This window comes from Zingiber officinale, chromosome 5A, assembly GCF_018446385.1.
Source record: "Zingiber officinale cultivar Zhangliang chromosome 5A, Zo_v1.1, whole genome shotgun sequence".
Lineage (NCBI taxonomy): Eukaryota > Viridiplantae > Streptophyta > Magnoliopsida > Zingiberales > Zingiberaceae > Zingiber > Zingiber officinale.
This window is the reverse complement of record NC_055994.1, coordinates 134,376,126-134,395,189: the sequence shown is the minus strand read 5'-3', so window position 1 is coordinate 134,395,189 and position 19,064 is coordinate 134,376,126. Positions and strand designations below refer to the sequence as shown.

The 19,064-nt window shown below is 36.9% G+C and overlaps 1 protein-coding gene across 1 annotated transcript; it reads left to right on the top strand.

Annotated features, from left to right (window-relative positions):
- The first annotated feature begins 12,926 nt into the window (after positions 1–12,926).
- Positions 12,927–17,565, top strand: LOC121981926. The gene is made up of 6 exons (XM_042534711.1): positions 12,927–13,048; positions 14,549–14,756; positions 14,826–14,957; positions 15,039–15,098; positions 17,086–17,178; positions 17,269–17,565. Exons 2-6 carry the CDS (start codon positions 14,607–14,609, stop codon positions 17,386–17,388), a joined length of 555 nt encoding a protein of 184 aa, XP_042390645.1. The 5' UTR covers positions 12,927–13,048; positions 14,549–14,606; the 3' UTR covers positions 17,389–17,565.
- Positions 17,566–19,064: the final 1,499 nt, after the last annotated feature.

Sequence of the window (19,064 nt, the reverse complement as noted above, 5' to 3'; positions counted from 1 at the left end):
TGACCTAGTTGAGTTGCATGTTGATGTTTGACACTCGTGAGAGAGTTCTATTCTTGATATAGGACAAGAATAGATGTTTGGGAGATTATTGGTGCAACTGTAAGTCAAGGTTGACTTGGTTGACCTGATTCGGGAAAAGTCCAAGCAGGGAGCTTGGCACGCGAAAAGTCCAAGTATGGAGACTTGGCATTGGAAAAGTCCAAGTACGGAGACTTGGCACGGGGAAAAGTCCAAGCAGGAGCTTGGCACGCGGAAAGTCCAAGTATGGAGGCTTGGCACGGGGAAAGTCCAAACAGGGAGTTTGGCACGGGAAAAGTCCTGGTGAGTGAAGCCAGTCCAAACAGGGAGTGGGCCGGTGAAAATCCTAGTGAGTGAAGCTAGGTGAAGGTGAAAGTCCTGGTGAGTGAAGCCAGGCAGTCGGGAAATCCTGGTGAGTGAAGCCAGGTGAAAATCCTAGTGAGTGAAGCTAGGTGAAGGTGAAAGTCCTGGTGAGTGAAGCCAGGCATTCGGGAAAATCCTGGTGAGTGAAGCCAGGTGAAAATCCTAGTGAGTGAAGCTAGGTGAATGAGAAAGTCCTAACTGGGATGTTAGGCAGTTGGAAAGTCCTGGTGAGTGAAGCCAGGCAGTGGGAAAGTCCTAACTGGGATGTTAGGCAGTTGGAAAGTCCTGGTGAGTGAAGTCAGGCAGTGGGAAAGTCCTAACTGGGATGTTAGGCAGTGTGGAAAGTCCTGGTGAGTGAAGCCGGGCAAGGCAAAAATCCAGATGGATCAAGGGTAATCGGACATCTGGTGGGAAAAGTCTAAGTGGGTCAAAAGGATTGACCGGACACTTAGCGGGGAGTGCTAGCAGGTCAAGGGAGTGACCAAATGCTAGGGATGATGTACCAACAGGTCAAGGTTGACCGGATGTTGGTATGGAAGCCTTAGGTTTAGGGCTGAGAAGTTTGGATCGGGCTGCAGACCGATCCAATGATACATGGCTCATCTGATCGGTCTGGTGACCGATCAGTATGCTACTGATGGTTATCTGATCGGTCTGGAGACCGATCAGAAGAAGATCAGTGGCAAACTAGCAAGAAGCCTGATCGGTCTACGGACCCGATCAGGGACGGAACAGAAGCGAAGGCTTCTTTCCTGATCGGTCTGCAGACCGATCAGGATGTTGCCTGATCGGTCCACAGACCGATCAGGGTTCTAGCCGTTGCGACGCAACGGCTAGTTTCTTCGATGTTTCTCCTTCACAGGTATAAAGGATCGAGGGCATCTTCTGTGCTTCTTCTTCCTTCTTTCCTCCCTTCTACTAAAGATTTGTGGGCTGCGATAAGAGCTCTGTTGAGTTCTTCCGAAAGCTTCGCGTGAGCTTCATTCCACGACTGGATCAGCTGCTGCTGAGTTGCTTGTTGGCATCCGTCCGTGAAGTTGTTGCTTCATCTGGGACTTCAGTCGACAACGAGAAGGCAAGCTAGTGTTGTTGATTCATATTGTCTTGTATTTCTTGTTGTATCTCGTGTACTCTTTGCTTGCTGTTGCAAGATTTTGTGGCGAGGTTTCTCCACCCAGAAGGAGTATATTTTAGCCGGGTTTCCGGGGATTCATCCACCGACGGATTGACAGGGCTCGTCCACCTTACGGACACGCCGAGGAGTAGGAGTATCATCTCCGAACCTCGTTATATGGTTTGTCTTTCTTCTCCTGTTTTCTTTCTACGTTGTATTTCCGCTGCACTAACCTAATCGTAGGAAGAAACGCGAAAGATTGGGGTCGGCTATTCACACCCCCTCTCTAGCCGTACAAAGGATCCTAACAAGTGGTATCAGAGCAAGGTCGCTCTTCGTTGGATCAACACCCGGGGGAGCACGAGCTAGAGATGGATCAACTCGGAGAAGACATCACAATTCCACCTTTCTACGATTGCGACGACTTCGCGTTTTGGAAGGTAAGAATGAAATATTTTCTTATGACTAACCTTGAAAATTGGAGTTGTGTTCAATTAGGGTTCAAGCCTCCGATGGACAAGAAAGGAGAAACCCTAGAGAAGAAGAAGTGGACCAAGGAACAAGTCCACCAATCCCTAGTCAACGACGAGGTAATGAAAATATTTGAATTCTCATTACCTAACGATATATTGTGTAAGATAGGTGGTTACAACAATGCCAAGGAATTGTGGAACAATTTGGCTAAGTTCCATGAGGGGAGCTCCACTTCAAGTAATGAAGAGGAGTCAAGTGAGCTAAGTAGCTCACTTCATGGAGATGTGAATTTAGAAGTTGAGGGCCACTCAACATCTAAAGAAGAAGAGGAGAGTTCTTCCTCAAGTACGGAGCAAGAAGAAGAAGCTTCTACCTCCGGAAGGGATGAAGAAGAGAGCTTTCATCCATCCTCAAACCTAGGTAACTCAAGCATTTTAATTTCTAGCAAATTACACATAATGTGCTTTGAGTGTAGAGAATTTGGACATTACAAGAGTAAATGTCCAAAGAGGGTTAGAAAGACTCCACCGGCGCCCAAGATCAAGGAAGCCGGAGTCCCGATACGCAAGAACAAGGAGCACGTGGTGTGCTTCCAATGCAAGCGAAGGGGACATTATCGGAGCCAATGTCCGAGGGGGAGGCAACCTCACAAGGACAAGAAGACGAGCACATCGATAGGGGGAGCTAAGGCAAACCCTAAGGTAATCTCTAAGGCTCACTTTTGCAATTCAAATAGAACACATGCTAGTAGTTTGATTGCAATTGCTAATAATGATAAGCATGTTAATTATAGAAATCAATATATGTGCTTAGGTGCTAAACATGTTAGCTTGAATAAGGACAACTCTAGAAATGTCAACCCTAGAAATAACTCATCTAAGGTTAAGGAAAACCTAGGTAGAAGCCCCAAAAGAACTAGACATATGCCTAGGAACACCTCAAGAAAGAATGACAAATCAAAACTTGAGGTATTAGAAAAGGAAAATCAAGTCTTGAGGTCAAGACTTGACTCCTTAGAAAAGGCTCTTAAGGATTTGACTCTAGAGTCTAGGGGTCAAAAACCAATGTCCAAGGACAAGAAAGGTTTGGGTCACAAACCTAAGTCCCAAGTGGCCAAGCCCACTTATCATAGTGTTCCATTCGAGTATGGAACAAAACCTAGAGCTAGGAAGACCATCACCAAGGTCACAAGGGGAGTCACCCCTAGAATTGATCTTGATGAGTCTCAAATGACCAAGGCTTTAAAGCCTAAGAGGGTCATTAGGAGGGTTGCTAGGGAAGTAATCCCTAGTGAATATTTAGTGAACCCAATGAGCTCAAATAGGTATTGGGTTCCTAGGAGCATCCTCTCTATCTCATAGATGGGTTAGAGAGTGTCAACTCCGCTTAGAAGGGTAGTTAGCCCAACTTTGAGGAAATTGACACTCAAGGAGCATTTTCAAGGTTTTGTTAACCTTTGAAAATGAAATAGAATTACTAGTTACTCCTTGAAGAGTTAAACGTGCCTAATGGTGGAAATATCATTTTTAATCTTAAGTGGCACAATTTGAGGAAAACCTAGAGAAATACCATAATTGGGATTTTGGTTTCTCTTAGGGATATAAGGGCAATCTAGGATTAGATGTTAAATTAGCTAAGTGATTAAGGATACTTAGATAGGTAATCTAGGTATTTCATTTGTGCTAACTTACCATGATTGTTTGCCATATGTCATGTCATGACATCATATTTAATTTATGATCATTTGAAATGTCATGATAATGCTTAGGTTATTTATATGTCATGCTTTAGTTAAGTTTCATACTTTATGCCATGACATCATGACATTGGCACATGCTTTTATTTATGATATTATTTCATGCCATGTCATCATCTCTTGCATTAATAATCAATGAATTTGATTTAAGGATAAAAACACATTTTGATATTGAGATCAAAGTGTAGTTTAGCAAATGCATGAGAACTTAGCCTAAGATAACCTAAACCCATATCTCACATCAAAATTGACTTGGATGTGTTTGATACACTTTAGATGTGTGTGAGATATTAGGATCATGAGTTAGGATCAAGGTGCATAGTTCTTGTACCTAGATGAGCCTAATTCAAGAAATTGGGGATCATAGGGAAAGCTTATGTACAAGTCATGTACATTTAGCCCTAAGATTATGGTCCTAAATTAAAAGGTTTAAAATCATTTTAAAATTGATTTGGAAAACAAGGTTAGTCCGAGACAAGTATATAATATGATTCCTACAAAATTAAGTGTTAGCACAGTTTATAAATTCAATATCAAGAGTATGACTTAGATTCTGTCTTTCCGAGACCGGAATCTAGTCACGATCTCGACTTAGATGTCCGAAATGGATCTAAGCCGGATCGACGCCTAATGTTTCCTTTCCGGGAATACATCCTTACAGTCACTCCCTTCTAGTGACTTACCTTTACTCACCTGCCAGACGTCCAATTAGCTCTTCGACCTATCTGGACTTCTCGCCAGCTATCCGGTCAGCCCGTCGACTTAGCTGGACTTCATGCCAAGCGTCTGGTCAGCCCGTCGACCCATTTGGACTTCGTGCCAAGCGTCCGGTCAGCCCGTCGACCCGCTTGGACTTCGTGCCAGACATCAGGTCAGCCCGTCGACCTGTCTGGACTTCGCCTGCACACTCGATTAGAGTATTAGACAACGACAAACCTAACTTAACCTGATTTATCATTCATCAAAACCTGAGTTAGACTGTTAGTGCTAACCGCACTAATAGTTACGACACAGGAAATCTCCGTGCAACCACGCATCACATGCAACCTTACTATCGGAATTACCTTCCGTAGCGGCTGGCGGGTCTTCATGCAAAAATCGTACGAAGTTTAATGTTGTTAGGTAGAACAACATCTTCTGCTGTCATCTTTTGAAGTCGGCTCCGTCGAACTTTTCCGGCTTCTCTCCGATTGGAACGGATGTTGGAATGTCGTTGATTCCAGCTATCAATTTGCACGAAGAAAATTCGTCTTAAACATGTTGTGTCATTTATTGTTGATGCAAACTGAGTGCAAGCAGAATGATAGTATACCACCGTTTTCGGCTAAGTCGAAGCTAGAGTTAGACTCTATCTCTTTAAGACGAATTTGCTCGGCACACGGTGCTCACGCAATACGGCAATCATCTCCCAAGATACAACGACTATTATCTTGCGATAGCAGCACTGCAAATCGTAAGACCTCCGAACCGAGGAAGCTTATTGAACTCTCCAATGCAAGAATGCAATGTTTGCTTTGCTTGGAAGGAAGTGAGTGTATGAATGAATGAGTATGTGAGGGACTTTATTTATACATATAAAAGGGTATAAGAACCTCTTGGTTACGTTCAATTAGATCTTATCTATCTATTACAAAATGGATGATGTAGATCGTATCCGTTCCTAAGAGGCATACTACCTCTTCATTAGATGTACCTTTTAATCATCCAAAAGGCATTTAAACCTTTTTCATTATTTTTCCATTTATAATTTCTAAATGATGACCCTCTCGAGAACTCAATCTCCACTCTACCTAAGAGTCCAGTCAGGCTATACGCCTAGCATATCCGATTAGGCCAAAAGGACTCAACTCTGAATGACACTAATGTTGCTTGGGGTTCCATCGACCCTGAGGGACTCAAGATCTAATCGAACCAATGATTAGATCATCGGTTTATCAAATTTTTGATATAGTATAAGTTTCATACCGTTTATTATTATTTTTGGTATCATTACATTATATATCATACCGAAATCCTAAATCTCATTTCAATTTTGATACTGACCTTATCAAAATTTTTGGTATACCGTTAATATTAATATGTTCGGTATATGTTGGTATGATATGTGCGGTATATCAAATTTTTTGATATTTTATTTACCTCTATTGAGCATCCTGACACCGCGTGGATTACAGAGATATTTTTTAGAGGGTCATCACTATTTGTTCTTCTTCTGTTAGCTAATTGACTTAGAGAAAATTGTGAAAAATAACAAGCGTCAAGGTGGGAAAGGTTTTTTTTTTTTCTCATGTTGGCTATTGTTTCCTTTTCTTATTGGCATACCTTGATCTTGGAAACTGTAACATCTTTCTCATTCTCTAAACTTTTTTGTATTTATCTTTGAAATGTATGAATTGATTTGCTTTGTTTTAAGACAGTGAAGACTAATTTGCAAGTTGGCGCAAACCACATATATGAGCTATTGCGGGTGATACTAATTTTTGAACTCATTATTTAGTCATTGTTAGTAAATCTAAGGGTGAGTATAGGTACAATTAGCACTTATAACTTTCTATTTTTTCAAAAGATCTATGAATTAATATGATCAATAATGAATGGAAATACCTAGCTCAACTATGCAAAGTAGAGCATCTTACTTGTGAAGCATTATCTCTGGCTGGTCGTAGAGCTGATTGTAATTGCTGCTAATATATCTGAAGTTGTCATATTGGGATCTCAAGATTATTATGTGCATTTATTCTAAATTTATTTATTTATGTATTGTTTTGATATGTAGTGATACGAATAACCTTTGCTGTCAACATCATATTCTAGTTTGGGCATTTGACTGGGCTGAGCACTAGGGGTCGTATCGTGCCAAAATTTTTTATACGATATCATATAGTATACCAAAAATTTTGGTATAATAAAAATATATACTAATATCATACTAAAAATCTGATATACTAGAACTTCAGTATATTGAATTTTTGAATGGTATAAATTTATACCATTTATACTAAACTTTTTGTATCAGTATGGTATATACCATATCAAAATCTTAAATCTCATATCAATTCCAATACTGGTTGCACCAAAATTTTTGGCATATATGTTTGGTATATGTTAGTATAGTATGTGTTGTATATCAAAATTTTGTTATTTTATTTACCTCTATTGAGCACTTTGACACCATGTGGATTACAGAGATATTTGTCATATATTTATCACTTTTTGTTCCTTCTTCTTCTTTTAGCTACTTGACTCAAAAAAGACTGTGAAAAATGGCAGCCACTAGGGTGGAAAATGTTCCTTGCTTATGTTGGCCTTGATTTCTTTGTCTCATTGGCCTACCTTGATCCTGGAAACTGTAGCATCTTTCTCATTCTCTAAACTTTTTTATATTTGTTTTTGAAATGTATCAATTAATTTGCTTTGTTTTAAGATAGTGGAGACTGATTTGCAAGCTAGAGCAAAACACAAATACGAGCTATTGTGGGTGATACTAACCGACACTTATAACTTTTTTTCTTTCACAAAGCCTATGGATTAACATGATAGATAAATGAAGGGAACAACCCGGTTGAACTATACAAAGCAGAGTACCCTACATTTGTAAAGTTTTACCTCAGGTTGGTGATAGAGCTAGCAGTGATCGCTACTCCTGTAGCTATTGTGTTGGGATCTCAAGATTATTATGTGCATTTATTCTATATTTATTTATTTATGTATTGTTTTGATGTGTAGTGATAGAAACAATCTTTGCTCTCAACATCAAATTTCAGTTTGGGTGAGAGTGAATTTGATAGGACTAAGCACTAGGGGTTGTATAATGTACCAAATTTTTTTATATGATGTCGTATGTTATATCTAATATTTTAATATAAGAAAAATATCTATTGATACCATACATAAAATTCGGTATACCAAAACTTCAAAATATTGAATATTTGATATGGTATAAATTTCATATCATTTATACTCAACTTTCAATATTGATATAGTATATACCGTACTGAAATCTTAAATCTCATATCGATTTAAATACCAATTATATCAAAATTTTTGGTATATGGTTATATCGATATATCTAAATCAACCGTTATTGAAGATGTAATTTTTGACGACCATATCTACTATACAAGGCAAAAAAACAAACAACATCATGCGAACTTCTAAATCTATCGCCATTTGTTTCATTGTATCATAAGTTGAATTTTATCTCAGAACCATTTTATATTGATTCTAACTAATTCTAGTGGTGTAAGCTGATCTAAAATAAATAAACTTGACAGCAATTTGATTTGACTTTGCCTCATTACTGATTACTCACTCTCATTTTCTCACTGCAATTGTAATTTCCTGTAGATCGGAAAGTTTGAGATGTTGATCTCAGTTCTAGTGTTTTTGATGGTCTCCTGTTACTTTAGGGAGGTGATCTATGTGAAGTTACCTGCAGCAGAGGTGATGAAGGGCAAGACTACAGGGAGACGTCATTTCCCTCCTGTGCGCGCTTGTCACGCCGTAAGCAAACAGATTCAACCAAACACTTGCACTTCACAGTTCATAATCCTCACAACAAATCTATTTTTAGGCATAATTTGTTTCTACATTCAACACTGGTGCTCTCAAGGAAGACGCTACCTTCTACCAAAGGGAAATTTTAATTTGGGCACGAGTGCTTTTGACAAGGCTAAGCAATAAGTGATATACCGTACCAAATTTTTTTATACAATATTGTATATTGTACCGGAAATTTTGATATAAGAAAAATATATACCGATACCGTACTAAAAATTTGGTATACAGAAACTTCGATATACCAAATTTTTTATATGATATAAATTTCATATCGTTTATACTCAACTTTCAATATTGATACAGTGTATATCATACCAAAATCTTAAATCTTATATCGATACTGACTAATCCTGTCCGAGCGCTGAGTCGACGGGCGCTGGGGAAGTGACACGCTCCGCTGTCTCCGACTGGTGGCGTAGATCTCCAGGGAACCTGCAAAGAATTCGAGCCGGTAGGGGTTTCCCGGCGACGACCCTCCGACGCTCAAGTCAAGCAACGAGAGAGGTAGCGTAATGTGGCTACAGTAAAGATTTGCGCATACCTTCGTCGACGTCTGGGGGTCCTTATATAGGACCCTGGGGAAGCGCGGGCACGCTTCCCGATGCGGACACGCTTCCCCAAACATACCTTAACGAGCCTGTGTCAGGAAAGTACCTCTGACGTCATTCCGCAATCGTCCGAGCATATCCCGGATGTGACGGTGGAAGCTTCCACCGTATGATCTTGTGTACGGCTCGGCCGCCAACCCTGCTGTTTGTCGGCGGCAGACGTCTCGAGGATGATGTTATCTCTTGTCTTCTTTGTCCTCTTGCGCTTCTTGTCTGTTCCGGGGCCGAGCGGTTCAACCGCTCGGCGGGCATAGCACTTCTGCCAAGGTCGTATGCTCGGATGAGATTGCTCCTGCCTATCTTTGCTGCCTTGTGCTCCGGCCGAACGGACATCTCGCTTGGCACTTAAACCTTTTTACTTTGAGCATCGGAAACCCGACCCCCATTCGGGTTGTCTTCATTCGGTTCGGGGGATTCATGGCCGGTCGGACTGCATCGCCCGGTCGGTCGGCCCGCTTCATCCGGTCGGCCGATCTCAGGGTTGAATCTCTTGACCTTTGACCTCCACGTGCTGTTGACCTTCCGCCAACGAGGATCCCCCGTCCTTATCACCGGATCGGATCACTGACCATACTAAAATTTTTGATATACTATTAATATAGATATATATCTATATCAACCGTTATTGAAGATCTATTTTTTTTTGACAATCGAATCCACTGTATAGGGCATAAAAAAAATAAAAGCATGCAAACTTCTAAATATATCGTCATTTGTTTCATTGTATCGCAAGTTGAATTTTATCTCGGAATCATTTTATATTGATTTTGACTAATTCTAGTGATGTAAGCTAATTTAAAACAATCTAAAATAAATAAACTTGACATCAATTTGATTTGACTTTGCCTCATTACTCATTACTTCCTGTCATTTTCTCATTACATTTGTAATTTCCTGCATATCAGAAAACTTTAACTGTTGATCTCAGTCTTAGTATTTTTCGATGACAACCTGTTACTTTGGGGAGGTGAGTTACTGTGATGAAGGGTTTGTTTGTCCCAAGACTGCAAGGTAACAACACCACGAGAGACACTATTACCGTCCAAGGAGCCCTTGTCATGCCACAATCAAACAGACTCAACCAAACACTTGCGCCTCACAATTCATAATGTTGTTAATGTCTCGAAACTCGGCATGTCCAAGCATGTCTTCCCCCATGCCTTGACAACTTGCACTAATGGATAGTAGTCATCCGTGATTTAACTCGTCCATGTTGGCTTAGGGACGGATTGGTGAGGCCGCTAGGGGCGAGTGAATCGCCTTTTGCCACATAATCTCATTAATGTCACACTTGGTCATTTCCCTCCTGAGACTTTTATTTCATTGTTAATTTGGGATCCTTGTCTTTGTTTTAGCTACTTGACTTAGAGAAGACTGTGAAAAATGGTAGACACCAAGGTGGAAAAGGTTTCTTGCTTATGTTGGCCCTAATTTCCTTGGCCTGAAAAGGTTCCTTGCTCAAGTTATGTATTGTTTTGATGTGTAGTGATAGAAACAACCTTTGCTCTACATCAAATTCCAGTTTAGACAAAATTGTTTTTATCAAGGCTGAACAATAGGGATGGTATACCGTACCAAATTTTTTTATATGATATTGTATATTATACCAAAAATTTTGATATAAAACAAATATATATCGATACCATACCAAAAATTCGATATACCGAAACTTTGATATATCGAATTTTCAATATGGTATAAATTTCATATCGTTTATACTCAACTTTCAGTATCGATACAGTATATATCGTATCAAAATCTTAAACTCAATATTGACCATACTAAAATTTTCAATATACCGTTAATATCGATATATCTATATCAACCATTATTAAAGATGTATTTTTTTTTTGACAATTGTATCCACTGTATAGGGCAGAAAAAAAAACATGTGAACTTCTAAATATATCGCCATTTTTTTTATTGTATCACAAGTTGAATTTTATCTCGAATCTATTTTCTATTGATTTTGAGTAATTCTAGTGGCGTAAACTGATTTAAAACAAATTAAAATAAATAAACTTGACAATAATTTGATTTGACTTTGCCTTATTATTGATTACTCTCATTTTCTCAATGCAATTGTAACTTCCTGCATATCAGAAAGTTTGAGCTGTTGATCTCAGCCCTAGTGTTGTTTATGACTGCCTGTTACTTTAGAGAGGTGAGCTACGGTGATGGACATGTTTGTCCCAAGACTGCAGGGCGACAGTGCCACTGGAGACACCATTACCCTCCTAGACGCCTTTGTCATGTCGCAATCAAACAGACTCAACCAAACACGTGCACCTCACAGTTCATAATCTTATAAATGTCTTCCTCCATGCCTTGGTATCAGTAATGACTAGTAGTTATTCATAATTTATTTTCTCTGTGTTAATCTAAGAACAGATCAGCGGGATGCCACATAATCTCATTAATGTCACGCTTGGCCATTTCCCTCCTGTGACTTTTATCTTATTGTCAACTTCTAGTGTTTATTCCATCATATCTCAACAAATGAAATGCTTCGAACACAACCTGCATGACTACCCTGCAATGTTTTGAATCTTTTGGTACCATGATGTATATTGTACCCGTTTAGGCAAGGAAAATTTTGCAGATAATTTCTGCCTGGGAAAATTGCAATTTGCTCTTGGATGTTCAAGATTTTTCATCACTTCTGAGAATCTAATAAATTCGTTTCACCTTGCCTCTGTAGTCAGATAATAAAGTGCGACTCTTATTTCAAGCCTTAACTCTGCTTGCAATTTGGGATCCCTTGCCGTTTGGGCATTTCTGATCTACAATTTCTTAATGTGCGCAATTCCTTCGATTGGGCTTTATTATAGTTATAAAATTAGTGAATGAGGTTAATATTATTAATTCAGGGTTTTAAAGCGGCAACTTGAGGTCGTCGACGGTGAGCTGCAGGCTGTTGATGTACTCCCACCGCTGCTGCTCCACGAGGCTCATCGATCCCCATTATAATCTCCGGCTTCAGCCACTGTCAGCTGCCAATGTCGACGAGCATGCAGCAGCACCCACACAACGAAGCACCTCCATCGCCATCCTGGCTGCAACTCCTGGTTGCTGAGAATGAGCGACACCAGGTTCGAAATAATCGTCTGCTTCACCACCACGTCTGTCGTTACTTCTTCTCAGCTTCCTCGGCTCCTGTTTCCTCCTGAGCTTGACCATCATGTTTGGCCTCTGTTTGGGTTCACCTTTGCGGCTGCGTCCTTCTTGTGGTCGTCGTTTTCTCCATGGCTCGTTTCGGGTGGGTATATCTCCATTTCTAGAGATTCCTCGTACAAGTTGGACTTCAGGGATTGGAGCTTAGATGGTAACATGCCTGTTTAGCATGCAAGAGGCATGGGGATCAATACTTCTGTATCTTTATTTTTAATTAGCTATTCAATAATATTTTTATTTTTTATCTATGACAATAATACTTTTATTTTTAGAAAGATTCATCACCCCTAAATAAACCTCGCAAGTCAAAGCCTTATTATTCGATCCAAATCTCTCATATCCGGTATCTCCATTTATTTTATTACCTTTTTATGTAAATAATATTTTTATTTTTTATCTATGACAATAATACTTTTATTATTAGAAAGATTCATCACCAGTAAATAAACATCGCAAGTCTCAAGCCTTATTATTCGATCCAAATCTCTATTTATTTTATTACCTTTTTTATGTCAATAATATTTTTATTTTTTATCTATGACAATAATACTTTTATTATTAGAAAGATCGATCGACTTTGTCATCTAAATAAACCTCTCAAATCTCAAGCCTTATTATTCGATCCAAATCTCATTGACCCGGAATCTCTCATACTTGGGCTTGAATGAAAAGCCCATATTACTCCACTTCCTATTAGATTTGAATCAAGAAAACCATTTATAGTACATTTTTATTATTTTAAATTTTATAAATCCTAATCAGTGAAACTGAATTTAGATTAAATATACAAATATATATATATTTTCTATAAATAATTTTCTATAAATATATATATATTTTCTATAAATTCTCTCGCCGCGACGAGCTCTCCGTCCAAGCTAGGGTTTCCCCGCCGCGAGATCTCTCTCTCGCCGCGACGAGCTCTGTTCCCTGCTGCGCCTTCCTCTCTCGCCGACGAGGTCCTTTTTCTTTCTGCACGAGGTCCTTTCCCTGCTCTTATATTCTTAACCTTCTCTTTTAGCTTGATTTCTTTGATAATTTTTACTTCCATTCTTTTATTTGAGGGGAAAAAAAGCAGAATGGCATATTGAATCGTTAGAAAATATAAATGGTTGATAAGTGAGGTGAGAACTGAAAGATCAGAAATTTGGAAATAAAAATTCAATGGGTCCGCCGTAGGTGTTCTTGAAGGCAGGAGATAAGCTTGATATAATTTGTTAAGTATTTGCTATGGCTTTGTAAATTTCAATATGTCCTGCTTTAGATTGTTTGTAATTTTGCTCTAGAAAATTGTTAGTTTCCTTCTGTTATTTTGCTTTAGAAATTGCATGATTTGTTCAATCAAGTTTAGAGTTTAGAGTCTCTGTCAAGTTAATTGGAAAACTTGAGTTTGTTGTTTATTTATTTATCAATTGTCAAATATAATGCGATGGTGTCTAAAAATGGAAGATAATAGAGTTGATAATCAAGAATTCATTCCCCAAGTTGCAGATGATCGAAAGTCAAAAAATTGGAATGGAATTCGCATCACTAGAGGATGCATATTCATTCTATAACTAATATACACGAGAAGCCGGATTTAGTTCAGATATATATATATATATATATATATATATATATATATATATATATATATATAGATGATATCCTGCGCGTCGCGCAGGATATGAGCTTTGTTTTTTTTAATTTTTAATTATTTTTTAAAATTTTGAATTAAAAATATATATAAAATATTTCTTTAAGATTTTATTTTAGTGTTGATGCTTCCCAATTGGATTATAATTTGTAAGGTATTTTTATTTTTAAGATTTTACCTCTAGGGTTCAAGTTTCTCAATTAAATTATAGTATTTAGTAAAAAGAAAAATTAAAAATAAAATAAATTTAAGTATTTACGGAGTATTGTAATGTGTTTAGGGGATATATTCATTGATTAGGGATTTATATAAGAAAATATTAATTTTTTTAAAATTCAAAATCTAAAAACAATAATAGATATCATCTGTTATTTTTATTATTTTTATTATTATTATTTTTTAAATTTTGAATTAAAAAATTAATTAAAATATTTTTTTTAAGATTTTATTTTAGGGTTCATGCTTTCTAATTGGGTTATAATTTTTAAGCTATTTTTTTTTAAAGATTTTACCTCTAGGGTTTAGGCTTCCTAGTTGTGTTATGGTGTTTAGTAAAAAGAAAATTTAAAATTGAAATAAATTTAAGTATTTATGGAGTATTGTAATATATTTAGGGGATATATTTATGTATTAGGAATTTATCTAAGGAAATATTTTTTTTTTTTAATTCAAAATCTAAAAAAATAATAAAAAAATCCTGATATGCTGCGCGTGCACAGTCGCGCACTGTGCAGCACGCAGCATATCATCTATCTTATTATATCTCTTTAAAAAATATATTTTTAATTAATGAACGGTCATGAAACATCCTTAACGATCTAACAGATAAATACAATAACCTGCAGGTTTCTAGGTTTCGGCAACTCGCTCTCTTCCCCTTGCCGCTCACTCTCTTCAGTTCCAATGTCACTCTTATCGTTTGTTTCCAAGAGAGTGTCACTGATCCGACCCTCTTTAGCGTCTCTGCAGTATTATTCTTCGCCTTCTTCGTCTTCAACGAAAGTCACAGAGATATACGGAAATAATACTTATCTTGTTGACACATCAACTCTGGTAGGCTCTATACAATGACATTGAATTTGTTTACTAATGAAATTGAATTCTGCTATAATCTTTTTGCAGGTTAGAAGATTAGAGGCTCAAGGTTTGCCTCCTAATCAAGCATACATAATCATATCAACATTGACGACATTTTTGAATACTAATTTAGATCATTTGACACAATCTGTTGTGTCAAAGTCGGCATTCAATGAGGTTTTTGACATCCATTTAAGTATTCTTGAAATTTATTATGCTTTTTTACAGAAGTTGATAATTTATTTGGTGTTTTTATAGTTTATGGCGAAACAAAATTCTGACCTATCTCAATTCAAGTTAGTAATGAAACACATGCAGGTAATATGAAGTGTAAATATATCTCATGTTTAGCTAATTGACAAATAATTTTGTCCATTTTTAAAATTACTATGCTATATGTAATTATCAATTTTTTATTTGTTTGATTCTTAATGCTTATATTTAGTTGATTCGAAAAGATTTTTATTCATTAGTGTTGTGTATTAAAATATTGTAACTTATACGATTTTAGTGAATATTGAAATGCGTTGGAGTGTCAATAATTTTTTGACACCTTATCGTTAACATTCTTTGAAGGTACTTAATATGCTTATAAATGATTTCATTTTCTAAGTCAATTGATATGGTCGCTTGAATCAACTACCCAATAGTCTTATTATGTTCCGTTCAAAAGATATTCTAAATTTACTTTTCTCAATGTGAATTTGCATGCATGCATTTTGTCCTCCTTTTAAATTTTTTTTGTACATTTTTATTTCATTTAGCTTTTGATTGCATCCCCACATGACATCATCATTATCGTCACCATCAAATACTATAACCACCAAAAGTGATATGTATCATCCATTTTTCTGAGTGAATGCCACACATTTATTACCTACTATCATTGCCACTAACGTGGCTGCAGTTGCTTATTTCAATGGTCCTAGTTTTATGTACTACTGTCATTGACACTATATCAAAATTTGCTTTGTCAACAATCTATGAGACGAATGCAATACGACTTCATTTATTTATTTTCATTCTATTATATTTTTACTCAATTTTTGAATACTCTTTGTAATTTGACCCTCCTTTTAAATAGGAAATTTTAAGTTATTTTATACTCTAACTAATAAAGATGAATGTGCTAATCTAGTTTGATTGTTTAGTATGACAACTCCTATAAGGATATAGATAGGATCTTAAATAATGCATCATTTCTTGTCTCATCTTAAATTAGAGAGTACCTTATGTTGGAGAATATGTTTGGAATTTGGATGTTGTGTTGAAGATATCTACATGCAAAGTGTATCTATTTTGAGTTATAGTTACTTTATGATATAATCTTTATATCTGCAATTTATTTCTTCATCATAATTATTAAATTTTACAATGGACAATTTCTTTACCAAATAAACCCTTCATGTTATACACTTAGCAATTATTTTTTTTTTAGCGAATGCAAGCCAATATAGTTGAATGTATGTACCTATTTATCCTTAGTCCAATGTGGACATTAGAATTTAATTTTGGAAAGGAGATGTAATCAAAAAATGCAAGTGTGATTTGGAGTTTGAACCTTGAAACCAAGTTTGAATTTGGGATTTGAATTTTTAGATATGTCTAACCTTGATATGATAGTTACTTGCATAGTTTGTTGATTTTGCTCTATTATTTTAGAAAATAGAATAAGATTTAATCAAACAATAAAAAATTTCTTGAACAATGCAAATTAGGTTCTATGTATGTCTTAAGTATTTGATTTGGAAAATGAATCATACATCCCTCTATTATAAGTAATATTGAGATATTTGGACTATATTTTATTGTGCTAGTTATTGTGATATCTATTACTTGAGATGAACTTTTAGATAGTATAAAATATTATCATGATAATATTTCTGATTTAAGTGGCATTGAATGGCATTTAGGTTTTTATCTTTATGACCTAGTTTGACTTGAAAATTAGATTTAACTTTTTAACCTTATCTTTGCAATGATCATACCTATTATTCGATGTACGTTTCTATTATTATAATTTGATAAATATTTACTAAATATAAATTAGTGATCAATGTCTCCAAAGAAGATTTAATTGGTGGAATCTTGATTTTATTTCTATCACATAACTAGAAATTCTATGTATATTGTAATTTTATTGAAATATTGATTAACAAATACCAATCAGTTAATCAAATTATTTTGTCATGAATACTTTTATGATATTTCATAAAGTTATTAAAAGCTTTCTATCTACTAATGATGTTTTTTTTTCATCTTATTATTTGCTAATTCCATTTATAAGTTTATATTTTGATTTCAGGATGGTCATTTTAATTCGGTGGTACGAAAAAATGAAAAACTGGAGAGAGATTTTAAGAAATTGGTTATTAAATTAACAAGCAAATTTAACCGGGTAAAGTATTTTAGGTCATAGTGTTTTGATAGTTTTGTATAAACTCTTATTTGCATTGGTAATTTGATTATTTTTTGTTCTTGTTTATAGGAAATTATTGAAGTGGAAGCAGGACTGAAAGCTGCAAAATTTGAGATTATGAAGTATTGTGTTGGTACTTTTGTTTCAGCAGGATCAATTTGTCTTGCATTCGTGCTATTTTGGAAGTAGAAATTAAAAGTAGACTTTGTTTGATGACAATAGTTGCTTTTGCAATTATGTGCTTTTAAATGTAGAAATTAGGACTACTTTATTTAGCGTTAACAATTATTAAATACTGTGTTGGTACTTTTATCTTAGTGACGACAGATGCTCAACTTGCTATTGAGCATTTTTTTGGAGTAGAAATTATGGGTCGATGATGATTGGATTATAACTGAATATGATAATTATCTTTAGAAACATCCCATTTACTTGCTGTCTTAACTTGGTTTAAAATGATATGTGTGTGTGTGTGTGTGTCTGTACATATAATGAAAGACTAAGGTAAAAGTTAATAAATTTGATTTTGTATCGATCCATCTATATGCATTGATGTCCATATGGTACTCCAACCTCATGCAGCAATTGACAGCAACAAATGTTTCAAGGACGTAGATATCTGTGTTGTGTGATCTGAGCACTTGATCTCATGCCATATAGGTGTTTCTGCATACAAAATTACCTAATACTTGTACTCTCAAAATTTATAAAGGCATTGCATGATTGAGATAACTATGGCTTTTGGAACGAGGCAAGTTACGCCACCACAAGTGTAATACATCTAAAGAGAACATTCTCTTGTTTGATCTTGTAATTCGACAAGAAAAGATGCATGTGATTCTGGTCTCTACTTCATTTCCAGGAACATGATTTATCTTTCTTTTTTCTTTTCTTTTTTGTTTTTTGAAAGAAAAAACTGTTGAATTCTGTGGTTGAGTGAGCACGTAACAAGGATATGATGCAGCATTCTGCTACGCCACAAATACACATGTCACAGCTGCCTCTTCTTGCATGAAATCTACAAGAAGTCAATTTGCATACCTACGTCGACTGATATTCAACTATTGCTGCTAATTAGGTTCAAAAATATTATATAAGCGCCATTAGAATCTTGAGTCACACCGTCGAGGATTGTGATCCACCAGCCTCTGTTCATGAAGCAGGGAAGCTGGTTTCCAGGAGGGAGGCAAATAGGAGTTCGTTCCAAGTGTTGGGCAATCCGGGCAACCACCAGTGGCTGCAATCGGCAAACCTCTTCGGTTCCTTTTCTCTGGCGTCAGGAACTTACCCTGCCGTTTAGTGTACACGCCCGTGTGGGTGCCCCGCCTGAACTCTGACAGCTTCGTCACGTTGAGATAACGCACTGGCGTCCTCATCCTCAGGAGGGTCCTCTCTACCAGCTTCACCATCGACTTGGGAAACAGCTGCAGATATCCATTGTCGGAGAAGGGTCGAGTTCGGTTGTAGCACCATTGTAAATTCTCCCTGCAGTTTAATCCGCCATTCACAATTTCACATTAACTGAAATCAGATTTCGGTTCTGCATTTTGTGTTTCAAACTTTCCGAATTACCTCTAGTGCTATGGCGAGATGCTGCGGAAGAAGGCGGCGGTCCGGCAAGGGTCAACGTTGCGGTCGACCCAGCGAACCCAAGTTCTAAGGGCTTTGTTGAACGCCTCGGCGGGTTCCATCTCCTCCGTGAGTTCTTCTCTGAGCTGGAAGTAGTCCCAGGCCCTCATTTTGCCATGGTGCGTCCACCAGTGGCCGGTGTTGAAGACCATGACGTCGGCACCTCGCCAGAAGCGAGCGCTGGCGGAGAGATTGTCGAGATGCAGGATCTTGGCACGGTCTCCCTCCCTCTCCTT